The 12,228-nt window shown below is 44.9% G+C and overlaps 1 protein-coding gene across 1 annotated transcript in view; it reads left to right on the top strand.

Annotated features, from left to right (window-relative positions):
- Positions 1–12,228, top strand: part of LOC145357733 (collagen alpha-6(VI) chain-like) — a 151,727-nt gene that overhangs the window by 43,218 nt on the left and 96,281 nt on the right. Inside the window, exons 11-12 of the mRNA XM_080211174.1 lie at positions 7,435–7,992; positions 11,039–11,608. Coding sequence (XP_080067300.1) covers positions 7,435–7,992; positions 11,039–11,608 — 1,128 coding nt within the window. The remainder of the gene's footprint in view (positions 1–7,434; positions 7,993–11,038; positions 11,609–12,228) is intronic.

The raw sequence follows: 12,228 nt of genomic DNA, 5'->3' as shown, positions 1-12,228 counted from the left end.
TGGTTGGAATGTGAGTCTTTACAGGGTGATCAAGTCTTAAAGGTACAGACAATGTGAATGGAGAGAGGGTTAAGCACAGGTTAAAGAGGTGTGCATTGTTTCCAGTCAGGACAGTTAGTGAGATTTTGCAAGTCCAGGCAACTCATGGGGGTTACAGATAGAATCATAGAAACCCTACAGTGCAGAAAGAAGCCATTCGGCCCATCGAGTCTGCACCAACCACAATCCCACCCAGGCCCCACCCCCATGTCCCTATATATTTACCCTCTAATCCCTCTAACCTACACATCTCAGGACACTGAGGGGCAATTTTAGCATGGCCAATCAAGCTAACCCACACATCTTTGGACTGTGCGAAGAAACTGGAGCACCCAGAGGAAACCTACACAGGCACGAGGAGAATGTGCAAACTCCACACAGACAGTGACCCAAGCCACGAATTGAATCCGTGGAGCTGTGAAGCAGTAGCGTTAACCGTTGTGCTACCGTGCCACCCATATTGTGACATGAACCCAAGATCCCGGTTGAGGCCGTCCCCATGTGTGCAGAAATTGGCTATCAGTTTCTGCTGAGCGATTCTTCTGCATTGTTGTGCGTCATGAAGGTCGTCTTGGAGAACGCACACCCGAAGATCAGAGGCTGAATGCCCATGACTACTGAAGTGTTCCCCGACAGGAAGGAGCACCTCTGCCTGGTGATTGTCGAGCGATGTTCATTCATCCGTGGTGGTAGCATCTGCATGGTCTCCCCAATGTACCATGTCTGGGGACATCCTTTCCTGCAACATATGAGGTAGACAACATTGGCTGAGTACATAGTACATACTCTTGCAACTCGGCCAACGTTGTCTACCTGATATGCTGCAGGAAAGGATGTCCCGAGGCATGGTACATTGGGGAGACCATGCAGATGTTACGACAATGGATGAATAAACAGCGCTCAACAATCACCAGTCAGGAATGTTCTCTTCCTGTCGGGCAACACTTCAGCAATCACGGACATTCCAGCCTCAGATCTTCAGGTAAGCGTTCTCCAAGGTGCTCTTCATGACACGACAGTGCAGAATCGCTGGGCAGAAACTGATAGCCAAGTTCTGCATGTTTGAGGACGGCCTCAACCGGGATCTTGGGTTCATGTCACACTATCTGTAACCCCCACGATTTGCCTGGGCTTGCAAAATCTCACTAACTGTCCTGGCTGGAGGCAATACACATCTCTTTAACCTGTGCTTAACCCTCATTCCAGTCACATTGTCTATACCTTTAAGACTTGATTACCTATAAAGACTTGTATTCCAATCATTATCTTGTAAATTGAGTTTGTGTCTTTATATGCCCTGTTTATTAACACAAATCCTCACTCACCTGAAGATGGAGTGACACTCTGAAAGCTTGTACTGCCAAATAAACCTGTTGGACTTTAACCTGGCGATGTGAGACTTCTTACTGTGTTATATGCTTCAGCTTTCTTTGATGTTCCAGCACTTCTCGTGTCTAATGGGTTCAATGTCAAAGCATTTTTTCTCCTTTGGCATCCAATCACTTTAGAATAATTTGGGATGTATTCCATGCAGTGGTTTGTCTTTGGCTTCATCCTGTTCTTTCAGGTGATTGTTGGTAATAAAGTCTGTAAAGAGAGAGCTTGCATTTCTACTTAATCACCCATGAAGACTCGCATGGAGCTGTGCTTGAACCCATAATTAGAAGCAAGGTATTTGGACAGGGTAGGGGGACAGAATGTTGCAAGTGTTGGGCATTATGTTAGTTGGCTGGATGGCTGGGTTTAAGGATAAATTGACAACTCTACTTTCTGCAGATCTCTTTAATTTTAAGATTGATGCCCTCTTTTCTACATCTGAAGAGACATTATTGATACACTTGGTAACTAGAAAATAATATACTTTTTAAAAACTGCTGAACTGAAATTGAGGTCTCCTGCATGATAGGAGAAACTGTGGGCAGGGTTTTACGCTCTCTTGCTGGTAGGTTTGAAGATGGGGTGGCCTGTAAAATCCAGTGGGTACTATGCCAACCGCATACCTGCTCACCCCTTCGTCACTACTCACGATCTCTACTGCCCCTCCCCCGCCAACTCAATTAAGAGGGACCATCTGGAAGCTCACCCACTCCTACTGAGACCCTTAAGTGGCCAGTTAATATCCTTGTCCACCCTTGTGGGTATAGGTGACTCATGCTTGTCGATAAGCCTGTGTGGGATGGCACGAGGCAAGTTGTGAGCCCCCTTTTGCAGGCCCTCTGTAACCATTGGTGGGTGGCATCCCATCCACAAGATCGTAACCCCCAACCGCCCCCACCACCCCCCCAACTTCAGTGTTAACCCCACCGCCCACCATCTTCTCAACCCTAATACAAAACCTCCTCAATTACCCCCCTGAATTACCCATTCCAACTCTCCAGGATCTATCTAGCTCTCCTCAGCAAGATGCTAGACTCCACCCTTACATGGACTGCTTGTTGTGTGGAACCACTTGCATTCCCAGGAGTGGCCTCTGCTTCCAGTGGCGCTGCTGGCCACCCAATTAGCCATCAGCTCTTTTAATGCAGGACTTCCTCCTGAGGGAGGAGTGGGATTCTTGCCTCATGCCAATTAAATCTGCTCCCAGTGTTAAATGTCAGTGGGCGATATTAGCAGTTAGCCCTCTTGCTGACTGCTTAACCGGAGGGAGCAGGGTCTACTACACCCCCATCAAATCCAACCCTGTGCTTCTTTTACTTTATTCATGGCCAGCATTGGTTGCCCATTTCTAATTTCCCTTGAGAAGATGATGGTGTGTTGGCATCTCAAACCACTGCAGTCCATGTGACGAAGATACAGTGATGTTGGGTAAAGAATTCCAGGATTTCAACCCAGCAACAATTAAGGAAAATCAATCTATTCCCAGGTCTAGGTGACTTGCGACCTGGAAGGAATCTTGGTGATGATGGCGTTCACATGCACACAATGCCCTTATCCTTCTTAGTGATAGAGCTTGCGGGTATGAGCGATGCCATTTATTCAGCCTGGAGTTGTTGCAGTGCTTAATGTGATACAGGATAGAGTTATGTTGTCCAAGGTGGAGAGTGAATAGTTAACATGGTTGAACAGGCACCAATAAAACATATTATTCCACCTCTTAACTCACTGCATTAGAAAAATTCTCCTCATGTGACCTTTGGTTTCTCTGTCAATTATTTGGAATTTGTGGGCTCTGGTATTCAGCTCTGCCCATTGGAAATTCCATCCAATTTATCAAAAATCCATCATAATTTTGGGCATCTATTTTACAACTGCTCTTAACCTTGTCTGTTCTAAGGAAATCAATCCAGCTTGTCTAATCTTTCCACATGACTGAAGTCCCTCATTCCCAGTACCATTCAAGCAAACCTCCTTTGCACCTTCTGGGGTTAAAATCAATAGCCCCCAACTATTGGCAAGTGATTACCAATTGCCCCCAGATCATCGGGTGAAACGCAGGGAACACCCCAACTTGGTGTTGCAGTGATGCCCGAATTCAGCCAGCTCACCTCATGCCGTTGATTAACAACACATATCAACAGGGCACCCATACTGACACTAACTTTCACTGCTTAGAGCTAACTTGTAGCTGTTCCCCTTGGTTGAGGGATCAGTCACAAGGGGTGAATATTTTTAGGGTAAGGGGCAGGAGAATCAGAGGGGATTTTTCACTCAGAGGGTGAGGGGAATCTGGAATGCACTGCCTGGGAAGGTAGTGGAGGCCAGAAATCGTACGGCCTTTAAAAAGTATTCGGATGAACAATTGAAACATCATAACATTCAAGGAAATGGGATAAGTGCTGAAAAATGAGATTAGTGTGACTTTAGTGGTAGTTATCATTGGTGCAGACTCGATGGGCCACAGGGCCTTTTCTGCACCGTATGACTCGATGGGCGGGATTTTACAGCCTTGCTCGTCCCAAAGCCATAAAACCCCACCCGAGGTCAACGGACGTTTCCATGATCTGCATGCCACTTGCTACGATTCCCGCAGGGTGGTAAAATTCTGGGCCAGGACTCTTAAAGGATTGGTACATTATGGTTGGATCAGGTACTGGCATTGTGTGGCCACGAAATTTGAATTGGCAAAGAGAGAAAATCTGGGAGAGCACAGACATCATGTTTGTAGATGCCACAATGGAGGACTTGGTGGGGGATTGTAAAAAGGAAGAGATATCTCCTTGGGGGAGTGGGGTGAGGGAATGGTGGGCAGGAAACCCTCAGACACATGATGAAATGAAGTATATACAGATAGTCTTGGAGGGTAATGTTAAGCCACAAGGGCATGGATGCAATACCAGAAATTTAATGAGCTTACACAAGTGGTCAAGTTCTGTGAGTACCTTGTTAAATGTCCTATCCTACCTAATAATCAACTGAGCCACTACCTCACCACACCATCTGCCTACCAATGATCGCTATCAGTCAGACAGGTCACATCCATAACATTTATATGCTTCACCTCACTCTCACTTGCACAGCACTGTTGAAATCCTCACACCCACATTTCATTGCATGTGTCAGAGATCCTGGGTACCAGCAACCTTAGGGGCTCTTTGTTGACTTGAGCACAAACAATGTGACACCATGCACAACCCAATACAAGGCCTTTAATAACTTGAGCACAAGGAGAACCACCTTACAGTTGTTCTGCAAGTGTTCCTGAAGTTACAGAAAAACAACATAGCAATTATAGTCAATTACAGCAAATCAGAAACCGGCAATTTTTCTAAACTTCCATTTGTATACATGTTCGCCAATGAAATTCTGGCTTCTCGCCCTTTCTCATTAAACGAAAAACTGACTTTTGCTAATCCTTCATTTGCTGAGCATGTCCCCATATGGTATTAGTTAGGGAAAAAATTGGTCTTGTTCACCCTCTGGTGAAGGCCAAAAAGCAGAATGTTATGGGGCCAATGCAGATGAAGATGAGCCTGTTCATGCTGAAATAGCAGACACTGACTCCTTTGAAACTCTGCAAGCTGATAAACATTTTCCACTGAAGTTACAGAGAAGGCATGAAACTTGGACAGCTTAGCCTCCACATAATTTAGCTTCCAAACTATGAAACTTCAATCTGAGTATTCTAACTTCCAAACGCGCCAGCTAGTCAACCATAATATCCCCATCACCCAAACAGAGTGACTCTCTTCACTCCCTCTTGCAGGAAAAGGTGATGCATGACAGAAGGCAGGAGCTTAGAGATGTGAGTTCAAATCGGTCTGATTGCCACCCCACCGACCAAGTTAAATATTCATTCTTCACCTTGTGCAATGTAAATACGTTGTATCCCATCCACAAAATGCACTGGAGGTCAAAAGGCATGATCTGCTTGTTCCAACTCTGTGCAGGGGACAGTTCTGGCTATATGGCAAAGGACACTGATCAACCATCAGTCCTTCTTCTCACATCGCATTGCTTCCTCATTCCTAACTCTCTTTGGGTTTAGAGGGTGCAGATGGTTTAAGCCTGGTTCTCTTACTTTCTCCTCCCTCCTCAACTCTAGCCACAGAGGTGGGATCATCATGCGGTGAGACACAAGGCCCAAGTGTTCTGCAGCCAGGGGAGGGGGAAAAAGGAAATGTGGGTCTATACTCCGAGCTGCCCGAGGGCCCAATTTCAGATGGTATCGTCTAGCAGGAGAGGTTGACTAGCAGCAGCATGGGCCACTACTGGACTGGCAGCTGTGTGACCTTTGCCACTTTCTGACGATGACACCTCCAGTACGTTTGATTAATATATTGGAGAACAGAATGTTGGATTGCTGCTTTCCCCGTGAGGCACCTTTGAACACCCAAACTCACAACTGTGATAAGGGAGGTGTTGCTCCCGGGTGTTGCTGATTACTGAGGCTACTGATGAGAAATGACCATCAGTCACTACATCAGGGTTGGTTCCATAAGGGTGCTGATGGAATTGGCCACCCATCCAGGGTGGGCACCAAACTCTGCAACAGGCCCTGTGCCAAGCTGGTACTAGACTCTTTCGGGCAGGGTTCCAAAGGCCCTGTCCATTCAAGACCAGTGGTGGGCTCCACCACTTAAAGTAATTGCATTCCACCAGCTAACGTAGCAGCCACTGGGGTAATAACTCATAAGAGATTGTGGGCAGACAAAGGCACCCAGTGGATCATAGAATCCCTACAGTTCTGTAGAGCCATTTGGCTCAGTGAGTCTGCACTAACTCTCTGACAGAGTATTTTGCCCAGGCCATCTCCCCCATCCTATCCCTATAATCCCATACGTTTATCATGGATAATCCCTCTTAACTACCCATTTTTGGACACCAATTTAGCACGGCCAATCCATCTAACCTGCACATAGAATCACAGAAACTCTGCAATGCAGAAGGAGGCCACTCGGCCCATCGAGTTTGCATTGAGAATAATCCCACCCAGGCCCTATCCCTGTGACTCCACATATTTACCCCGCTAATCCCTCTAACCACCACATCCCGGGATGTTCAGGGGCAATGCACCAAACCTGCACACCTTTGGATGTGGCAGGAAACTAGAGCACCAAAGGGAAACGTACATAGACATGGGGGAGAATGTGCAAACTCAACACAGTCACCTGAGGCCAGAATTGAACCCGGGTCTCTGGAGCTGTGAGGCAGCAGTGCGAACCACTGTGGCACCATGTGCAAGGGTGATTGCTGATGGTTGTATGCAACATGCATCAATCTGAAATCGGAGTTGGAACACATATTTTGCTTTGGCTTTTATTTTCTCATTGTGGGTTTGAGGGCAATGTGAAGGTCATTGACCAAATGAAGGTAAGAAGTGTGGGGCGGTTGCTGAATGAGAATTGAACAGGGATATTGCTCTTACATTAGTTACAACCCAGACAGAAAAGGCTTGTCTAGTTTTCAGCCTCCTTCCTCCCATCCGTCCTGTACCATCTCATCGTCCTTATGCCCCTGCTTCTCAGTTTATCACCTCATAGTGGCAGGGTATCACAGCCAAATTACTGCTCCTTGTCTTCATCTAGCATGTTGCACTTCTAAGCTAATGTCCCTAGAATGGGCACCTGTCTTTCTTCCTCTCCCCAGCCTAACTGAGAATGTTATGCCAATGTTACCCTATTCCTGTCACCATAGGTGAGATCAATAAGTTCAAAGTGATTTGGAATCATATGGGACCTTTAACAATTCCCATTCAAGTTGATGCCATCAACAGTGTTGTCAACTTGTTTTAGGTTTGGAAGAATTGTGAATTATTCCTGCATAGCTTATCATATTCACTTGCAAAATGTATAATTGCATCAGGTTTCCAGAGAATTATGGTTCGACAACTGGAAAAGGAAACAACCAGTCTTGAAAGCAGTGATCAGAATAAATTCTGCAAATCAGTGTTGAAGTGCTGGTGTTTGTTTGGATGGCTTGACACTAACTGAAACAATGTCCTCTTTCTCTATTCAGGATGTGTTTCTGAAGAAGCTGATATCTTTTTCCTAATCGATGGATCAGGCAGTATACAAGTCGAACACTTCCAAGAACTAAAGCGATTTCTGATAGAGGTAGTGAGTTGCTTCAGTATCGGTGCAGAGCAAGTTCGTGTTGGGGTTGTCCAGTTTGGCAAAGATCCGCAGCTTGAATTTACAGTCAATCAACATACCAGCAAAACAAGCCTGGAGACAGCAATTAAACAAATCCAACAAATCGGAGGAGGCACCAGGACAGGGCTTGCGCTCACCTACATGAACGATTTCATCAACAAATCAAAGAGCAGCCGAAAAACTAGAGTACGGCGTTTCCTGATCACTGTCACAGATGGACAGTCGGAGGATGATGTGAAAAAACCTGCTGCAGAGCTAAGGCAACAGGGGGTCACGGTCTATGGTGTCGGCGTGGGAAGCGTAACAGAAGAACAACTTGAGCATATTGCAGGTGCCAAAGAAAGAGTCTTCTACACAAAGAACTTTGATGCTTTGCAAGATATGAAAACGAACATTGTGCAGGATATATGTTTAAAGGACGGTAAGGAAATAACATTCACCCTAATCGATGCGTTCTTCCACATCAAAAGCTAACACCAAGCACGACTTCCTCATTAATATTGCAAAGGTTGGCAGCAACACTATTTACTCATTTCCTGTTTCAATAAAAATAAGCATTCAGGCAATGATGGCAATGAGTTAGCAATGGATTAGTGATAGTGAGTTCGCAATGCAGCCTTCAAAATGCATCGTACCTGCCAATCACAAAGAGTGCAGCAAAGGAGTGTAGTGGCTATAGTGGTTATCAAATGTGTCAGTTGGAATCTAAGACTGGGCCTAGTAACTTCTGCACATATATGTCCAGATTAAAGTGAGAAGTGTTTGTAAGTTCCAATAAAAGGTCATCAACCTGAAACATTGGCCAGAATTCGCTCATCCCACCCACCACTGGAATTTTAGCAGGTGGGTTGTGGACAATGTGAAACCCCATTGACGGTCGGGCAGGAATTTCCAGCTCTTAGTATGGCCGGAGAATCCTGCCCATTAACTCTACTGCTATCTCCACAGATGCTGTCAGCCCAGCTGAGTGTTTCCAGCATTTTCTGTGTCTATTACGGAAAGGGTCAAGTGTTTGCTTAGAACAGTTCATAAAAGTCAAACACAGGCGCTGACATTAATTCAGAGAGATAGGGAGGAAGTTTCTCCTTTTCTTTTCCTGACTGATAATTTGGGTGAGAAAAGCGATGTGCCACTGAGCTGCTGACTTTTCCCACCATATTTCTTGACAGATAGCCCCTAACCTGCTATTTGGGGCAAGTTTGGCTCCTGATGGATTGGGATTCCATTTTTTAAAAGGCTGAAAAGAAATCATAAAGGACTGGCCAGGTGGGATATTCCCAATGCACTCCAGCAGAGGTCTCAACCATTGTGGCAGCCTGCTACACTCTCCATAACATGGCCATCCAGAGAGGTGTGCACCTTGAGGGTAATTAAGCCATGGAGTCACATTGCCTCATCTTAAGAAAGGAAGGACCACAGACAGAAGTGGGGGGAGGGGAGGGGAAGGGGAGAGCTGGGGACGGGGGGGGATGTGGGTGTGGTGGGGGCGGGGTGGGATGGGTGGCAGCCGCGGGAGAGAATACAGAGTAATGAGGTCAGGTGAAGGATACAAAGATCTTGACAGAATGCCACGGATCAGGTATGACTTGATTCAAAAATGTTTCCGAGCAAGGCTATGCTTTGGAAACTATTCTGAGGTACCCAAGGTAGCATATTCATTCAGTCAGCAGACTGAAAGAGCTAAACGCTTAGACTAAAGAATAAACATCTGCACAGAGGCTTGAAAACACCAACTATCTCAGCACTCAGCCTTTTGGAAAAGCAAATTTTAAACTTTTACAGAGTTTTGAGTGGAAAAGTGCTTCCTCAACGTCTTCCTAAAAGGTCTGCCTCTGATCTTGAGATTATCTGACCTTGTTCTTGATTCTCACAGTTTGATCCATTGAGCCCGCACTGATAACAATCCCACCCACACCCTCGCCACACAACTCTCATATTTACCCTACTTGCCCTCTCGACACTAAGGGGCAATTTAGCATGGAAAAATCCACCTAACCCATACATCTTTGGACAAATGAAATTGTTCATTTTGTTACAACCAGATGGGAAGGAGCAAACTGCCTCTATTCAACTTCCTCACTTGGCCACAATAAAGATTTAAGTTCCTTTTTCACACAGAGATGCCTTTTACAAATCTAATTGCAACCAAAATGCAATGAGCAAATCAAATAAGGTTTACTTGAGTTAAAGAGAGCAAACCTATTAAACACGATATCTAATTTTAAAAAAACCATCGCATCACACGGTGGGTGCAGTGGTGCAAGTTTGATGAACCGAATGGCCTCCTTCTGCACTGTAGGGATTATATGACACACACATAGATATCAGAAATATGGGAAGTTGAAGTCCAATAACAATATATATGGTTAAGTTTCCCTTGTTTGTAATCAAAGGGTAACACATTGCAACCAATTTCATTTGTTGGTTTCCTGGATGCAGTCAGATGGAGAAGATGTTGCAATTATTACAAGATCTCAGTTCACTCGTGGGTTTCTAAAAGTTGACATCTCAAACCAGGTGAAACTCATGTTTTTCATTAGGGAGAGAGGGAGGGAAGCCAGCCTGTTATCACTGCTAAAAACTTGCTTGACGCTACCTTGCAAGCTCTGTGCAATGGTTGCAACCTGGCCAGTTCACCCATTGCATATCTCCAAGGGGTTTTGTGTGGGTCTGTCTGTGGGAGCCTTTGTTCAATATTCCGCACCTTGCATCTGAATACTTCTTCCTTAGGGAATGATGATGGACCTTTGAATGATTGAAAATGTGTCTCTCTTCGCATTCCCCTGAGGGTGACCTGTTTGCTTTTTCACCCTCTCCTTGCAAGGTGGCATTGCATTTTTAAGTAGTTTGTTCTATCACATTAAGAGGCAAGGCATCATTACAATTGGCATCAACTCCATTGAATCATTTTAACATTTGAAACACCACAATCTGATCACCCTCCAAACTTTCTGCACTGAAGGAAATATAAGCAATGTTCATGCAATGTATGTTGTAATTGAGCTCTCCAAACCTTGGTATCTGTACTAACTCCAGGAATCAGCTGTAAAAGAACCGTGCTTCTATTGCACAAAATGAAAATAAACAATAATCACAAGCCTGTAGTGAACACAATAGGTCCCAACTGGGACTAAAAAGTTAATGGACCCTCTCAGGATCTTGCTTTATACAATGCTTGGTTTATGAGCTTCACCTGGTTGGCTAATTAGCATCTCACAGTCAGTGAGTCCAATGAGGAGGTCAGTTAGTGATTCCCCATGCAGATCATAGGGATTATCCTTATAAAAGTTTACACGGGAAATTTCCATTAACACTTCTAATTCGAGGTTTTACAGAAAGTAATCTGGCCAACATGCAAGACGTATCTGCACACATGGATTAAGGAAATGTAATTGTCACTTTGCTGTTTTATTTAAGTGTATTGACATATTGTCTAAGAACATTTATTCTGTTTTGTTTTCTTTTAGGTTGTGGGGTGAAATCGGATATCATCTTCCTAATTGATGGATCAACAAGTATAGGATCACCAGATTTTCAGAAAATGAAGACATTCATGGAAACGTTTTTAGAAAGAAGTGATATTGGACCAGATAAGGTTCAAGTTGGGGTAATACAGTTTTCCTCAAGGCCAGAACTAATGTTCCAGCTTAATAAATACTCTTTAAAAGAAGAGCTAAGAAGTGCGGTGGCTAACATAAAACAGAAGAATGGGAGCACTTACACAGGTGAAGCGCTGCACTTTACAGAAGAGTACTTTGGTAAAGCCAAAGGGGGTCGGCCTTATGTCCCACAGTACCTCATTGTGATAACTGATGGAAAAGCACATGATAATGTTGTTCAGCCAGCCAAAGCTATAAGAGATAAAGGGGTCCTCGTGTTTGCCGTGGGCGTGTTTGGAACAGACAAGTACGGTGCTCAGTACCAGGAGCTTGAGAAAATCGCAGAGTCCAAAGATAGAATACATTATATTGAAAACTTTGACCTGCTGTCAGAAATAGAAAAGAAAATTTCGTGGGACATGTGCAGGCCAGCCAGAGGTGAGTAAAGGTTGTTCTTCACTTTTGTGCCACAATGAGTTCCAGGAAATTGCTGATAAAGAAAGTATTATCTTTAAATGAGATACTTATTGTAAAGCGAACCATTAATAACCTGTTGGGATAACACCTAGCCAAACAGGGCTCCTAGGGTGGAACCTTCCAGTCCCATGGAGGCATGTCGGCAGGGGGAAACAGGAGGAATTGTTGTATGTGAAAGAGTTGTGTTGGCCATCCAAAGCATTGCCAATTTTGGGAATTCTTATCCAAGGTGGTCATCACCAACAATGCCAAGTAGCGGTGAGTAACAAATGAATTTATGTGTTGGACATTTGTTGTGACTGGGTAAGGAATGGCTTGCAGAGGCAGAGGCGGGAATTTTCCAATCATTCTTTTCTTCAGTGTTGTCTCAGGCCGGAAGGGCAGACAGCAGCCTGCCAATGGCCTTGCCGGATTTTCCCGCCATATTTCCCACCTTGGGAAATAAAAGTGAAGAGATGGGTGCCATGACATCATGCTGGCAGGGCGGACTCTGAATGGGCCCAGCCTGCTAGAACCCTTGTCACCCGAGTGATCGGGGCACTGTTGTTAAAGAGCTGCTGACATGCTGCACAGTGTGGCGA

Source organism: Carcharhinus amblyrhynchos, chromosome 2 (genome assembly GCF_965287045.1).
Source record: "Carcharhinus amblyrhynchos chromosome 2, sCarAmb.v2.hapA, whole genome shotgun sequence".
In the NCBI taxonomy this organism is placed as follows: Eukaryota; Metazoa; Chordata; class Chondrichthyes; order Carcharhiniformes; family Carcharhinidae; genus Carcharhinus; species Carcharhinus amblyrhynchos.
Note: the sequence above shows the minus strand (reverse complement) of the source record. Positions and strands in the feature narration are given on the sequence as shown.